This window comes from Leuresthes tenuis, unplaced genomic scaffold (assembly GCF_036924035.1).
Source record: "Leuresthes tenuis unplaced genomic scaffold, fLeuTen1.0.hap1 SCAF_13, whole genome shotgun sequence".
NCBI classification, from domain to species: Eukaryota; Metazoa; Chordata; class Actinopteri; order Atheriniformes; family Atherinopsidae; genus Leuresthes; species Leuresthes tenuis.
Genome location: NW_027325367.1, coordinates 18,169,513 through 18,186,851, shown reverse-complemented (window position 1 = coordinate 18,186,851; position 17,339 = coordinate 18,169,513). Strand labels below are relative to the sequence as shown.

At 42.5% G+C, this 17,339-nt stretch overlaps 1 protein-coding gene across 4 annotated transcripts in view; it reads left to right on the top strand.

Annotated features, from left to right (window-relative positions):
* ccdc85cb (coiled-coil domain containing 85C, b) overlaps positions 1 to 17,339 on the top strand; it is a 44,685-nt gene that overhangs the window by 19,711 nt on the left and 7,635 nt on the right. The window contains exons 2-4 of one of the 4 annotated variants that reach the window (XM_072362430.1): positions 9,257 to 9,336; positions 11,437 to 11,478; positions 15,414 to 15,515. In XM_072362430.1, coding sequence (XP_072218531.1) covers positions 9,257 to 9,336; positions 11,437 to 11,478; positions 15,414 to 15,515 — 224 coding nt within the window. Of the gene's footprint in view, positions 1 to 9,256; positions 9,337 to 11,436; positions 11,479 to 15,410; positions 15,516 to 17,339 lie in introns of all 4 variants that reach the window. The other 3 variants (XM_072362429.1, XM_072362432.1, XM_072362431.1) reach the window with 3 other exon arrangements.

Below are 17,339 nucleotides of genomic sequence, written 5' to 3'. Positions count from 1 at the left end.
AAAAGGGCCCCAACTGACCTGTACACGGCCTAAAATGGCCGCAGCGTCATGATTACACGCGTAACATGATGTGATTATTTTGGGTAATTGGATTAAGCGGGTAATGATTCCCTGTCAACCTCTCTTTGCCTAGTCAGATTGATTTATGCCGGGTAATATGAGTTGAAATGCAGATCAGACCGGTTGCATAAAGCGGGAAACTAGTGTGCCCCTATTTGGTACCTCTGACTGACACGATACAGTGTGACTGACGACGTAACTATGCTGAAACTGAACCATAAAAAGAAGCCTACAAAAATTGCCTCGACTACGAATGCCAAAAAAGCTGTGCACAACCTAAAGATATTCAATGTACCAACTGCCACGTGCAGTCGTGTGGAAAATTCAGTATGACACCTGCAAATTCTAAGGTGTTACGCATCAGGACACCAAAGGAATTAAGAGAATAAGTGGTAGCCAGGCGCTGCTAATCAGAAGAAGTTGATTGATCGATCATGAGTAAATGTGAACGGCTCTATAAAAGTTGGTTAATAACATTCAGGTGTGTGCCAAGAAGGAAAGACCTCAGGAGTGTTGCTGCCCATCAGTCTGGGAAGGATATATAAGATTTCAAAAACTATCAGGAGTCCATCAGTCTGCTGTGAGAGGGATTATTCACAAGTGGAAAACATTCGAGACAGTTGCTATTCTTATCAGGAGTCGACATCCCAGCAAGCTCACACTGTGCAGTGTTCAGAGAAACTGCAAAAATCCCAAGAGCTACATCTCAGACTCCGCAGGCCTCATTAAGCATGTTAAATGTTAAAGTTCATGACAGCACGATTAGGAAAAGACGCCAAAGCATGGCTTGTTTTGAAGGGTTGTCAGGAGAAAGCCTCTTCTCTCTAAAAAGAACATGGCAGCACAGCTTAGGTTGGCAAAGTTGCATCTTAACAAACCACAAGACTTCTGGAACAATGTGTGAGAGCTGTGCATTAAGAAACACCCAAACCGCTACGAACAGAATGAGGGGGGGGAAACGTGACGAGGTGTAGAACCTGATAAGGAACCTGATAAGTTTTTATTGCATCCTGATTTTTTGCAGCCCTCTAAAAAGACAAAACCGGTCTGACAGATTCTCATTTGTCTGTTAATTGTTTGGTGCGGAACGTGTGGGGGTACGCTGTTATAAGCTTGTTTTTTTAAATTTTTTTTTATTTTTATTTGATTAGAAGCAACAAAACGCCTTGTTTTTCCTCTCTCTCATTCACACTCGCATCCTTGTCAGCTGTCATGTGGCTCCTTGGTCACTGAGTAAGCTAAATCTAGCAAATCCAGTTGGTGACAGTGCGATCTAACGAGCATTCCTGCATGATCGTGTATTGGTTTGATGTGTAAGAGGGGAGGGGTTGGTGTAGTGTGTGTGGAAAAAGAAAAAGGTTGGAAGTGTAACACGTAGCTATTCTAAAACTGCACCAGACAGTTGACTATTTGCATTAGACGGGCATTGAGACGGGGGCAGCCATAGCCCTGATTCATAAAATCTTAGAATTAAAAGGGTTTAGACATTATTGCCTTAATTCTTTTCTTTTGTTCCTCTGCATCAACTGAGAAGTGGGTTCAGAAGTTTGAATATCAGCCAATGAAGCGGAAGGAGCCAACAGAAAAACATGTTCACACCCGAGGTATTACTCTTTAACCGGGAGCTCAGTGCTTGCATGCTCTGTCTGTATGTGGTTGAGGTCCAAGGTGCCTTTGCAGCCAGTCGACCGTCCTCTTTCTGTTGCACCGACCACACAGCGCTTCAGAGGGTTGTGATATTCATGCGATACACCAAAGCGTATGAAATATTTATGAATCATAAACTCCTTGTGGCAAAGAATCTCCTCTAGTGTTGTGGGGTTAAAACCCCACCCAGGTCTCGCTGGTTAATGGCAAGTTCTGTTCGGCTTTGCTGTCTACAAGCGACACACGATTGAACCGCTGATTTCACCTGGTGAATGTGAAAAGCCTTATTCAGGCACACCAACCATCCTTTTCGAAACCCCAACCCATTTGACACTTTTTACTTTCACACTCGTCGTGGGTTGTGTCCCTTCAACCACAAAGCAACACACACTTTCATATTCTCATGCGCATGAAAAAGCATTCCTTGTTTGTCCCACAACGCCCTGGCCCACGTACACACACACACACACACGCATACCGGAGAGTGTGTGAGGAGGTGAAGCGCTCTCTCTTCCTCAGAGTGGGTGCCATGTCTTGTCAGATGGGCTTAGCTCCCTGCCAGCTGATGAGCCAGACGAGCCTTTGAAGCCCTTCCAGGGTTCCTGTGGTTTACGTGCCTGGGTTGCCAGGTTCTGCCATCCCCGTCATTAATGCAGCATGGGTGCCCACTTAACTTGTTCCTCTCCGTCACTCTGGCCCTGCTTGCCCTGGCCTTGACCGATCACTGCGCAGCCAAGCAGAGGAAGCATGCACTGACTGGCTAAGTGCACGCTCGCATACTTGCACATACAGTGAATGCAGACACGATACCAAATATTGATTTTTGAAGTTTTTCTTCTCTAAAAGGGTTGTTCTCCAGTCATGACTTATCAACCTTAGACAGGATTGTAAATGTGTTGCCACCAACATTAGCCATCATTCAACTGTTGCTTTCGTGATATATTTGGTGCAGCAGTTGATACAATGTGCATTTCTGCACATTTCTGCGCATACGGTAGCTCTTAGTATCAAGGAGCCCATGTTACAACTTTTTAAGGAATACTTTAATGATGCAAAAACGTTGCTGCAGTTTCCCAAATGCGAGCACGAGCAGCCCTCTTTTGTTACGGAATGATAAATTGTTATATTTTCCAGAATGTGGACCGCAGTGTTCCCCCAAATGAAAGCCTTTTAAATGCATTCGTTATGAGATGTGAGTGTGTAAAAACCCAGAGGGACGCGGCAGATGTCTGACGCTTCCACGAAGCTGAACTAAAATATTTTGAAAACATGACAAACATGAGAAACCATATTGCACGTTTCCACTCGGGGAAGCATGAAAAACACCCAGTGGTAGTTGCTGCCAACCAGAGGACTATCCAGCCAGCGAAGCCTCGTTCCAGCTCGGAACGGTTGTGGGAAATTGCAAACATTATTACAACTTTTACTGCCAATGATTTGCATCTGTATAAAGTCTTAGAAGCTGAGCTGTTGCGCTTTGTTGCTCTCTTTGGAGCCGAGACACAATGACCCATCTGGAAGATGTTTTATTGAGTCGGTGATGCTGTTTAAACTGACGATATGGAATCATTTAAGAAAGCAGGTAGGATAGCTCTAACATGAGACTGTGTCACACATTTTATCTTGATGATTGGCAGATAGTCTCAAATAGTCTCTGTGTTTCAAACAAGTGTTATTATTTTTCTTATTGCACATAACAGGAGGATGTTGGCTGGTATTTTGTAATTTTTTTTAGTGGTTTGTTAGTGGTTCACAATAAACTCATGTCTTGTGCTTCTTTTTCCGACAGTTTTGCCTCAAGTTCCAGTTAACTGGCCACATCTCTTGTTTTTGTTGTGTCATTAGAAGACATGGAGGTATTTCAGTTGTGTTTTGTCGCAAATGCTTTGCTTTGACAGTACATAGTACTGTCATAGTACTCATAGTTGCTGATGTTCAGAGTCCAGTTGATGCAAACTGAAGATTCATCACTGCAGAGTTGGCCTGGACAGTAAAAGCAAGTTAACAATTACAAGACGCAGTAAAAAAGGCACTCGTATGGTTAGGTACAGCAGGTTCTAGAAAGATTGCATCACCTAACATTCAGGTGCTCGTAGTTTTATGCTTGACTTGCTTTTGTTAGAGTGGGCCGGGTGTGGGGTGATAACTAAACCCTCCAAATATAAGATCAAAGAGCAGTCTGTGGAACAGATTGCGTACTGTTTAATTCTTAACCGTGTTGAAGAGGAACTGACAGGACTTTGACAGCCAGAGTGTAAATAAAGCAATTATTGGAATAGTCACAAATATAATCAGTTTATCAAATGGCAACAAAATGAATTATTATCACAGCCCAGTCAGACTTTCTCTCGACTGATTACTGCTCACTTCACTGCCATCAACGTCTGACTGAGGGTGCTGGCGCCTCACTCCTTTTGTTTCTTTTCCCCTCTTTCTTCTTTTCTTCCTTTTCCAGTTTCTAACGTGGGCCTCATTTAAATTCTACATCCCAGCATGAATCCAGCCTGTACTTGATGGGTTTTATTTGGGAAGTTGCCGGTGAGCTGAAATATTTTTGCCACCATAACTGGACGTTCTGTAAGTGCTTTGGTCTGACTTCATGTAGTCAGAATTGGGCGTTGGCTTAGGCGAAAGAACAGGGAGCGTTTGGACTGTTTTTGCTCTTTCTTCAACATCTTGAGGTAATTGACCCAACCTCGTCTCGCCTTGCACACGCATCCACACATGCAGTGTAATCACAGAAGGGTTTAAAAATCCCCTTTCTCTCACAAACCCTCTCGCTCATTCTCCCTTCCCTCCCACACAAACTCACACTGGCAGCTCAGACACCCGTGCAACCCACATGCTCTTCCCTGCCTTACAAATGCTGCACATACACATTCATTCATGCCGCTCACATATCCACACCTCGCTTAGAGAATATCCATGTCTCTGTGCAAGAACACTGAGATACAGCTGTGAATGGGGGATGAAAGCCAGAGCCGAGCCAGGAATAATAAAAACTGAGTGATTTCAATGCACTGCAGGCTTCTAAACAGCCTTGGGATCTGACTTGAAAACATAAGGGGATTCCAAAGCCTGGTCTTTTTTAACTAAAGTATTTTCCAAAGATTGCTTTGATGTCACAAAGACCGTGGAGTCGACAGAGCGATGGCAGGTTTAGTAACATTTCTTTCAGCATCAAATTCATTTCCATTTTTTTCCCAAATTCTTCCATCTCCTCTTTACGAGTACACCTGACTCCATTCTCTCTGTCTGGACTCTTAGATTTGCTTTTAAAAGACCTCAACCTTTCAATAAACTCATTCCCACCCAATGTCCCATGCTGGGCTTATGCCCAAAAGGTGTAATGTGAGAAAGACTTGGTGTAGAGATGGGAAAGCAAACTGCAGATGTCAGAAGGAGGCTGATCTTCCATCTGTACTTATAACTTAGGTTTTACTTGAACTTCAACTGTGCGCTCATAGGGGAATGTTGGCTATAAATAATTTTCCTCCAAAGCAACACCAGGTTACAGGTCTTCTGTCTGTGTGAAAATAAAGCGCTCCTGTTTTCTGGATAGAGGTGGAATCCAACTGAAAAGGAATTGCACTATATCCATCCGTAGCTTTAACCTTTACCTCTTTTTGTCCAACATTGCACAGCCATTGGTGATAATACCGTAGTTTGTGTGCTGATTGGCTGAAAGTTACTTTGAGATGAAAGGGAGGGTACAGAAAATGGACTGAATCAGAAAGAGGATTAAAATGTAAAAAATAGACCAAAAAAAGCATTGATGAAATGCTAAAATACCTGCACTGGACAATGTCGGTGACATTTAACGCTTAATGCAAACTCACTGCTTCCCTGTGGCGTCCCTTATCTGTGGAAGGACAAAGCTAAAGGACCAACAACAGCACCAACACCACCAAGTGTGGCCCACACCTCACCTTGTTCCACCTTTTGAGAATGCCGACATGCTTTCCAGTTTTGAAATCTTCAAGCTGCCAAATATGAACGGAAACCAGGCAATTAATTCAATGTATTTTTGCAAGGGCACAAGCAGTGTGTTGTGGTCAGGGCTGCAAGGTATCATCGGTGTGTCATTGGTGTTATTATATGAATGTAAATTAGATTTTCTTTTTGCCAAGTGACCCTGCAACTTTGGACTCCTACAATAAGAGTAGATATAATATCTCAGTTAGACTACAGCCAAGGCTTGGTGATTGTATATCTGCATCAGAAAAATTAGCAAAAAAAGCCAATTCAACGGCACTAATGTCTTTTTTTTCAAACTTAACTGAGGTTAAGTGTGGTGAAATGCAGAAGAAGCAGGATTAGCTGTTATAGACAGATGGGGATGGGATGTTTGTGGAGCCCAGCGGAAAACAATGGAGGGCCAATGGAGGTCAGGACCTTTTTAAGGGATCACTCTCAAGTGTTTTGAGCTCGGCTTTTATTCAGCTTAACTTCATATTTTTCTCATCACTGAGCAGCTGTGTTGTCCTGCAGGCCTCTCTAACTAAGTGCCATGCTTTTTAAGAGAACAAAAAAGCAACGGTGGACGGAGGAGTTGCAGTAAGGGGATGTAGTAAAACAGAAAAATGGAGGGTAAATGGAGATCAGAGCAGAGTTTAAGGAGGGAGAGGCTGCTGGAAGTGGGTCACATGGCACTGATGCGATGCAGAGTGACGTGCCAAGAGGCGGATGGACTCACGCCACTGTCTGCGTCCCCTTTTGTCCTGTATTCACACAAAAAAACACACATTCTTACAAATACTTCAGCCCAGTTCAGTGTTTAAACAGCACCAGCACAGAAGTAAAAATAGCCTGCGATGTAAGAACAGGGATTCTCCCTTCTTCATTATGGTGTGTGTGTCGTTTACTGCTGAGTTGGACACATTTAAAATCTATTTCTTCGCAACTTGTACTCCCTTTATCAGCTCCTGAGATTGCAGTCGGGTTAAACGTAACTTAAAGCAGCATCTCTCTCAGTTTTAGCGTATAAAGGAGCTGAAGCTGGGCTGAGTGTTGCCGGGTAATTATTTTTGCTCTGCAACGCAACCCCTGTATTATCTGTTGCTCTTCCTCCAGCTTTGTTGAAGGAGCGGTGAAGAGGAGTGGATGTGAAGATGGAGGGGATCAAATGGTGGGGGAGTGGCAGAGAACAGTTTTATTGCTTGACCTCTCTGGATCCGGGTGTTAAGGAGCGGCTGCAGCTCCATGCGTGTGTGTTTGGGACTCTCTCGCACTTTGTGTGTTCCCTGTTGCCACTGCAGATATCTAAAGGCAGACCATTAGTTCTCTATAGAAAATCGAAGGTCTCTCCCACTTCGACCTGCTCAGGATCCATCACATACGTTTGACTGACTACTGTGCGACCAGTTTTTTTGAATCACCACTTGACCTAACGCGCACGCCTTTGGAATATGGAAGAATCCCACCCAAGCACAGGGAGAATATGAAGACTCCCACGCATAAAGGCTTGAAGCAAGGAGCCCACTTGCTGTGAAGTGACGGTGCTAACAACTGCACTCCTTTGCCACCATCCACATAATCATGCATAATGCTGTAACTCATTAATGGCTTGTAGGTGGGGAGTGGAATGAGAGATAGCGCTGTGGTCTGTGAGGAGGCTGATCACGGCAGTAGAGGCCAATGCTTAGTTTCTCCAGTCAAAGAAAAAGCTAGGAGCATTTAGTTTTGATTGCATATCTTAATTTCAATTTAGGGGTATGTAGGCGTCGGTCTTAATCTCCATAAATAATCCAAATAAACATGCTGCTGGGGGAAAAAAAAGCAGGGAACATTCACTGGCCCTTCTCCCCCTCTTTTGGAGTCATCTTCCTTTGTTGTTTGAGTGTGCTGGTGATGACTAAAAGCTGAGGAACCTTCATCCTAATCGGCTTGAGATCTGGCTGCAGGTCAGGCCAGCAGATGAATGCAGATTAGAGGGTCACAAGGCAGGGAGAGAGGATTACCAGCTCTGGCAACTCTAACCTCCTCCTGTAGCCGTCCAACCGTCGGCTAACCAGGGCTGTCGGCACAGACTCTCCTAAAAAGTCAAGAGGCTGGACATAAATGGGCCTGGCTGGGGCTGCTGCCACTGAGGTTTTGGGCATAGAATTCATTTTGTGCTTGTGAGATAATACTGGATTTATTAAGGGAGCAAAAATACAATAAAATGAATATATTTTATTTAATCTGGTATAAGACTTTAAGCCATCATACATTGAGGCATTGCTCTATTTTAAAACTCACATTTACTGACACTTTCTCATTAGTACACAATATTCCCTAATTTGAAACTAACAGATGTATTTGGTGTGTTTCGCTGGTTGTTTTCTGTACAGTAGTGCCCCCTGGTTGCAAAGTGCTAGTCAAGTACATAACAGGTATAATAGAGGCTGGTTAAACTCATCAGCATCAGGTTTGGTCAGTGTTGCCTCGCTGTGGGAACAGATTGGATTATTAGACTACAGCAGCAGCTTTTCTTGTGTGTTTTATTTTCAGCGACAACCTTCCCCACACGCTTTGTTACATCTCCTCATTAGAGTCTCCTGTCTCAGCCTCTCTGTTATTCCACCCAGAAAGCAAAATAGAATAAAAGCTTCACATGCAGCAGTGATTCCCCCTGCCTGGTTTCCAGAGTACGGTTCCTCAGCTTTTATCTCTCTGTAAATTAAACGCGCCTTTTTAGATAACAGGCTCCGTGCCACCGACCGAGTCGAACCGCACCTCCACTCCCTTACTCCCTGTCCCCGGTTTGAACTCAGTACATTTGATTCAGGTTTGCACGGAATGCTGCTTTATCGGATCAACAACTCTTGCTGTGATCTATGTTGAGTAATCGGGCTCCAAGTTGCACTGTTTGTCGGCTGTTCTGTGCCAAATCTTAAATAGGACAAATGTCTGATGCGGAGCAAGCGGCACAGGAGAAATGGAAGCTGAGCAGAAGAAAAAAACTCCAGTTGCGCATGTAAGGGGGGGAGAGTCCAACACATTGCTGATCTGGGTGGGAATGCTAAGTGTTTGACCCTTGACATCCGGCTACAAGAAGTTTAATTTGCACATGGACTTAGCTCAGCTCAGAAGTAGCTCAGTTTTTTTTTACAGTTTTTTTTTTTTTTTAAAGGCTTAAACGATTCATTCTTTAATTGATAATCCAAAAAAAAAAGAACAGGCAGAAAGTAACTGTAGGGAAGAGACCTGGTTTTCACAGTTCCAGAAAACAAGGATTTGCAGAGTAAAATCGTGCCTTGGTTAATTGATAATGAAAGTAATAGTGTTGCAATGATTTAAACGCAAATTAATCTGTTTTAGTTCCTGGTTGGAAAAGTTATTTTAGGCAATAAAAATGCTTCTTTGAATTTCAGACTTAACCATAAAGTCCTCATTTGGAAAACCTTCTGCTCTTTCAGAGGGAGTTTTTGGGTCTTGTTGCGCAGCAACCTCTTGAGCCCTATGTGGTCCTTCTGCCTCACTGGCCCTGCCTGCCTGCTCTCTGCCGGAGTTCTTTGAAATGCTAATCAATTCTCCTCCCCTCTTTTCTCCTCCGTCTCCTCTCCAGATTCCTCTTCCAACTACATCAGGCAGCTGGAGACGAAAGTGCGGATACTGGAGGACGATAACAATAAGCTCCTGTCACAGGTGAGACCCAAACGTGCTTTTAGCATGCCCCCGTGGTCCCTCTTTATGTCAGATACAGACATGCGAGTGGCAATGCTGTCCCAACTTCACCAAACTCCTCGTGTTGACCAAAAACATGTGATAGGCAGCTGCGATGACATAAAGTGTTCGCCTGATGCCTCGGTGTTGCCGTTCCTTCACAACAGGCCGCTTGTTAGTTGGAGAATGTTTTTCCATGTTTAATTCATAGGGAGTCTGTAAGCGAGCAGTGATGTTAGGCCCAGAGGCGAGCTGGGGGAGCGAAGAGATACAAGAGGGGGGGGGGATTTACGTGACAGTCACTGAGTGAAAGCCCCCCCCCCCAAAGTTGACCTCTCAGTGACTTCTCCCAAATTTGGAGGATGGAGGGCTGAGAGAGTGGAGGTGGGAGTGTGAGAGGCAGGGGGTGGAATCATAACGTGGTTCACCAGGAGGTCACATGTCAGTCTGCAGAGGTGCGTGTTCATACACTACGAACACTAGAGAACAGTTAAAACTACGATACACCAATTAGTGTTAGATCAATTTTTGGACTTCAGAAAGTCAGGTGGTTCATTACTTGCACAGAAACGAGAGGGTTTTTATCACAAGACTTTACGATGCGAGTCAGTTCACTTCAATCCAAGGCAGACTTCAGACAGTCAACTGAGGTCAAAGCCCAAAGGTTTTATTCTTATTTTAAACCAGCTTTTCCACTCCCAGTTATCTCCCAGCAGATTCATATGTAGGCAGCGTGTAGGCCGGCGTCACCGATGTGAAATGATCCTTTATAATTAGCTCTTAAAAGCTACAATTAGGCGCCGCACATTGTCTCACGAGTCAGGAGATACAGTCGTGTGAGAAATGAGCGCACCCACTTTCGACTGTTAGGTCTTACTTATCAGAACGTTATATTAGAAAAGTCGTCTGATCCTTACCAGGTCTTCAAACCCCAGATGAACAACGGCACAACAAAGGGGGCGTGTCATTATTCCTTTGACAAAAACTAAAGCAACAGGCAAAAGCTGTGTTTCAAGTACATCCCATCCTCACTTCTTCCTTTTAGCAGGTGAGTAGCAACCAGCTGCTGCTAATCAAATGCAGTGGATTCACTGATCACCAGCAAGTGTGAGCACCTCTATAACAGCAGAAGCGTTGTCATTTTGAAAGACATTCAAGACGGTTGTCACGCTTGTCAATTCTTCTCGATGCCTGGAGAAAGCCTCTTCTCTCTAAAGAGAACGTGGCAGTTTTTGCAAAGTTGCATCTGAACCAACCACAAGACTCCCGGAGCAACGTCCTTTGGACATTAGAAACCAAAATGTAGATAATATAATACACATGATATACAGCATCATGTTTGGTGAAAACCAGACACAAAATATCAGCACAAACGCCTCTGATTTGGGCTCGCTTTGGGTCATGCAGCAGGACATTGGTTCCAAGCCAACCAACAAATCTGCAACAGAATGGCTGGAGAAGAAAAAGAAGAATCAAGTCCAGATCTCAACCTGATTGGAGTGCTGTGGCAGGACCTTAAGAGAGCTGTGAATAACTGAATGCCTGCAAACCTCTGAAGCAATGTTATAAAAGAGAATGGGCCAAAATTCCTCTACAACGATGTGATAGAAGTGCTGCTAAGTGCTGCTCCGCCATAGACTGAATCAGTGTGTGTGCTTAGAATTTTGTGCTAAATAAATATCGACACATTGTAATATGCCATGTGTTTTTGTCCGTCTGAACTGGTATTTGCCAAAATTTACGACCTAGTAAGGATCAGATTATTTATTGTCCTATTATGTCCTGATACATAAATCATTTGAACTGAAAGAGGATGTTGTTTTTGTTTGTCTATTCCCATGACTGCTTTTTTGGAAATGACTCATCGTCCCTGTTTACAATGAGATGGCGAAAGTTTAGACTTTAGGTCTGCATAGTTGAGACCAGAGAAAGACGATTCACCATGACCGACCTTTCTTTTTCTTTTCTTTTTTTTTTTGTAGAACAGGAGAAAAACAGCTGCTTCTGTTCTAATGGCTTTACTGAGCGGAAAAATAAAATACAATAATGAACTTTTCCACCGTTATGTTTTTCTCTCCGTAGGCTTATAGCCGCTATAGCTTATCGCAAATACAGACGAAAAAGGTAACTTTCCGAAATGACACTGTCTGTTGTCTTTTGCTGCTGGCCAGATGTTTGAAGCTCTTTTCACTCTTTTAACTGGATGGTGGCGGGACTTTTCACAGCTTTGAGCTTGACACTTTCTCTTACAGAGGATGGACACAATAAAAGCAACAGTTGTACAATTTAATGCCTAAAGTTGTGGTGCCCTGTTTCAGACTAGAATAATGTTTCAAGATATCCAAATGTCGAAATGCAAAAGCCGATCCCATTACAGTCACGTATTTTGCACTTTACCGAAAAGAAGCTGGTGCAGTGGTTGAATTAACATATTATTTATACCTGTTCTCATCAAGATAACGATGAGTCACGAAGCAAAGCAGTGACTCAGATGAGTAACATGTTGTCTTTTGATTTTCTGGCTCCCAGTGGGTGACGTGTCAACGCACAACTAAAAGCAACCACACCTCAGCACAATGCTGAAGTGTATTGAGGTTGTTTAACCCTTTTCAGGTATCAGCAGGCTCGTTTGTTAGATCTTGGCGAGTCTTTTGACTTCATTGGAAATACAGACGACCTAGATTCTTAAGAAGTCTTTTAGCTCCAGGAAAAAAAGCTCCTAGGGCAAAACGTTTTCGGTGCATTGACTGGAAACGTGGCTTTAAATGGGAAAAGCGGCTTCAGCTGTTAAGTTAAAGCCATTGGCCACTTAAAATTACTTTAGCATGGCATAAAAACTGGAAAAAGCCAGCCTTGTTAAGTCCAATTACAAAGTCCACTTTTGTAATTGGTATTTTGCTTTTTTTTTATGTTTTGATACATTTATTTTAAGAATTTCATACAGAAAAGGAAGTTAAAAAAGCACAACAAGCAGAGGTCAATTTATGGAAAGGATGGTTCTTGATTCAGTTCTTAGGAGGCCACTGTGTCCGATTGAGATGTAATCCAACATTACCCCCAAATAAAACTAAAATGTCTCTTATAACAATGCAGTGGGTTTTAATTTAATTGAAGTTATTTAAAAATTGATTTACAAGATTTAGAGGTGATGTTAGGGTGGACTTTATAACCTTTGGACTTTACTCCCAACTGCCCAGCACAACCCAAACTAGGGTATACCGATTGAACACATAACATAACCAGCATTCTTGGTACTTATTCTTTATACGTGCTTCATAGTTTCTCTCAAATGTTACCACAGAATTGACTCACGGTGCCAGTTTGATAAGAACAAGCTGGATTGCATTTTTTTTTGTAGAGGTGTTGCTTCTGTGTCCAGGCCTTTTTGTGAGCTGCTAGCATGCTATGCTAATGAATTGCCACAGGTGACCCCTGCTTTATATATGTGGCCTTTCTTGGCTAGAAAAAAAACTTTTTTCCATCCTTGGAGCTCCGCTGCACAGTGTTTGGTACGAGATACCTCAGGTGAATGAATGCCACTTCGTGCTTTGGTGCGGAAACGACACACGCTTGTTCTGGCTTGTTGAGACGTCTGGTGGGCTGAATAATTTAACATACAGGGTACAACACAGGTATATCCAGGTATCTATTATGCATGGCTGACAAGTGGTGTGTGAGTGTGAGTGTAAGTTAAGAATGAGGAAATGTTTGAAGTCAAAATGATTATTTCATGGTCATCTCTTACATAGTGAATTTCTTTGAAGGGGCACTCCAGTAAAAACAGGGAGGTTCAGATGAACATTGCAGCGGTTTACTATTTGATTTTGCTCTTATGCAGTTTCTCTTTTAATATTTGAACAGCAGGTGGAATTGGTACAATGGATTTCTTGCCTCAGTGGACCTAACTTCCTGGATTATGAAAGTGGCCCAGTGAAACACGGGCAGCTAAAAAGGAAACAATAGCTTCTTACTGCAGGAATGTTGACCCTCCAAACCAGTTGGCTGAGGGATTTTTACTGTACCAGAGGGAGTAAGAAGTGAGTTAACAACAGGGTCTCATGGTGGATATTAAGGACCTACTCAGTACAGGTGTCACTAAAAGAAAAGCATGTGGGTGTGCTCACATGCATGCAGAACCCTAACATTTACTTTAGCTTTCTCCTGCTCGTCTTCCAGCCTTTATTCAAACCATCAAAGAGTGTGGCCCTCACACGTTCCCTTCATGCCACTTGATTGTTAACAAGTAAAGGCTACAGGTGCGAATGCAGGACACATATCAGTGGGGGTCTGGGACTTCTGATTAACAGAGGAAAGAAATTAATTGTAAATTCAGCATATGCAATCACTTCTCTTTTATTTTAATTTGAATAAATCACTTTGTAACATGTAAATTTTGTCTGGCTAAAGTGTTGAATCTGTGGTGATGTCTGGCTTTGTAACCAAACTGAAATTTGATTTAACGGATGCAGAATAAATGTCAGTGTAAAATATATGACAGAAAATCGGTCATTCAGCTGCAGTGTCAACAGTCATCCAGTGTACCGCCTTTAGAATGAATTCAAATGTTGCTCTTTTAATCTGCAGCTTTAATCTTAATTGAGTGTTGATTCATCAACATGTTTTAATTAACAGATTTTCCCGGTGAAATCTCTTATTCTGATAGCAGCCACATTGTTCACATTTCCATTGTCACTTATTGCATTTAACCAACCCTTTTTTCTTTTAACCCATCTTTTTAACCTCTGAGGTCTATGATCACGCCGGCGTGATCAGATCGCATGACATCATTACGGCTCAGACCCTAGAGGGTTAAAAAAAAATTGGGCTAAATGTTCCAAGTTACAGCGGCAACCTTCCCCCATCAGTTTATATTCCACGAAGCATAATATGGAAAATAAAATGTGAAAATCGGACTCTTATATCAGCCACGGACGAAGGGTCCTGACTTAGCTCACTGTCCTCGGCTGTGGAGCAAGCAAATAACTTTGTTGGATATAATGGTCAGGGTCATATCAAGCTGGGCAGCATGTTGGCCTGTTTTCTTTCTTTTTTTTTTTTTTTTAAAAAGGGCTGATCTAGTAAGAAACCTCTTTCTTATTCAGCTGATCTTATCTAGTATGCGTTTGACGATCCTGATTTGACATTTAGGGTCTCCTGACAGAGAAATGACAGAAATGTTAACAAAATAAAGACTTGGGGGGCCTGAATATGGAAACCCAAGAGATAGATCAAGAAGTGCCAAGGGAAGGATTTAGAAAGGTTAGAGGAACGCCAACGGGATACTGAGGTGGAGGAGAGAAGACCGGGGAATGCTGGTTGTTGCTTTGTCTCCGGAAAACTTGAGCATGCACCTGACTGTATGACACACACGGAGATAATGCACAGACGGACGACGCAGCACAATGTCAGTGCTTTCGTAGACACACTTCCTGAGCTCACGGAATTATTTATAGCCCGAGTTCTCCCAGGCATCACGTGTGTTTAAACACTGCACCTCACACAGAGGGTACACTCATGCGTGACATGAGAAATGTCATAAGGAACAGTAGTGTTGCCATGTTCCCTGCCTGCAGAGCGAAGCTGGGCTGGTTACTGCCCCCAGGAACCGGTAGTCTTTGGCTGCTAATGAGGACAAAATCTTAAGAGCGCGTTGGCCCTCATTGATGGCACGACGTGATCTAGCTCCCAGCATTGTGAGGTGTCATTTATGTAGAGAGACACACAAAAAAATAGCTTCAGAGTGATGATGAGAGAGTAGGTGCCAGTGTGGGATGGGGGCAGAACCAGATATCCTAATTAACCAATAAGGATGAGGATCATATATTAGGTTTTTTATTTTATTTTAGGGGGTGTATTAATTATGTACATATTTTACACAAAAGGTAATATGTCTGTATTAAATACCAATATTGTTGTCTGTATCTGCCTTATGAAACCAGTTGGATTAATATTATAGCCCAACCGTTTAATCCATGAGCATGCAGCGATGACAGAACACTGAAGTCTTATATCTTTCTTTTTTTGTGTGTGTTTGTTTGTTGCCCATGTGCGCCCAGCAGTGTAACCCAGGTGACCTCCGTGCCCTGAGGAAGGGAATGACGCTGTACCACTCAGAGTCCCAGCTGTCCTCGCTGCCCCAGCGCCAGGAGGCCATGCACATGGTCAGTACCCCCAGAGACCGACAAACACAAACAGTCACACACATACCCACAAAGACTCACGCTGACACCTGACCGCTTAAATGATAGTTATAGCCACAGATCCACTCTGCGACACTGCTTATATGAATGCAGTTAAGTGTGGAGACAGACACACAAACACCTAATTGTAGGGAGAGTGCTGATGTCTCCATGGTGAAATCAAGTCAAGTTAGCTGTAATTCACTTTACTTCTAACTCCTCAATTATACTTTCACAGCTAACCTAAATCTGTCTGACACATGACAGGAAGAGAACTCAGGAAGAAAGACAGAAAGAGTGAGAAGAAAAAGGATTAAAAGAAATGGGTCATAAGGTTGATGAGACAAACGGAAAAAGAAACAAATGAGCAAGAAGAAAAATTTACCAGGAGTCAGAAACCCCTTCTCTTTATCCCGTATCCTGACCCTTCAGCTCCTTTTCTCCTCCCTGGAGTCTATTTGAACTGAATCCCACTATGAAAGCAATAATCCTCCACAATCCACCTCCATCCCTGACCCTGCCAGTGTCTGGGGAGCTGAAGCTTGGTAATTGTTTTTTGACTGCTCAAGGAAGGTCAGAACGGGGCTGTGCTGCTGCCCAGAGGACTTAAATCCTCCTAGTGTTTTTGAAAAAAAACAAAAAAACAACCAACAACAATATTATGTTTTAATCACAGACTCAGCCTGAAAGCTCTCAATTCAGAACCAGAATGCAACTCTCAAGTTTAACCCTACCTCACGGGTTTGTGCGATTCGGTGACGTTCATGTCCACTTATGATGATGACAATTGTTGTAATCTGGCGCTATATAAATAAAATTTAATTGAATTGAATTGAACTTATTTCTCATGAAATAAGGTCTTGTTTGTCTGAGGTGTGATTTGAAGTTTCTGACAGAGTTGGCATGTGGTGTCAATGTAGAAATAAATTTGGAGAAATGAATGGGAATCAGTTACACTATACAAATTAGCTGTAAGGTTAGCTTTCCAACAGGTTCAGTCTGAGGGGTTAAAAATTATTAACTAATATTGACGACGTGTTTGACAAAACACTTAAGAGAACCTCTGTTTGCTGATACAAAGTGCAAGAATTTTAATTGAATTTCACAACAATATCAAACCTCAAACTGTGAAAAGCAATGCTAACATTGGGCTAGGTATAGCCCAATAAAGTCAAGTGCTGTTGTTCACGATTACTTCTTGCTTGCTTCTTTAGTGCTTCTTTAGACATCTTGAAAAATCTTGCTCTCTTACAGAGTGGTGTAAGAAAGGCCAAAAAATAGAAGGGGTGACAAGAAGATTGTTAGCACTAAAGCTACAGCTAGCAGTTAGTTAGCCTAGCTTTGTGTAAGAAAAAAAAAGGACTATATTATATGGGACTATCTTTAATATCTGGGTGGGATTTGATATGATGTGATACATATAAAGATCAAACTATATAAGCAAACTTCATATAGGCTACAGCTCACAAGTTAAATTTTGTAAGGGAAAAAAAACTGTTATTTTCCTCTTTCCTGACAGCAAAAGATAACCAGTAACAAGTGTATTAGCAGTATCCAGATCTCATAAAAACTGTCTCCATACAATACAATATCTTAACTTCACTTCCAATTTGGGCTGCATAATATATTGAAACTTTACTGAAAATGTGCAGAAACCAACACGTGCAGTATTGTCTCATACATCTGACATAGTCATCAAATACACCTGAGCTTCATATGATATATTGTATTTGTTTAGCATTTTGTCTGTATATTGGAAGTCATATCATCATTGCAGTCTTCAACAATGCTGTCGCATAAAGCAGG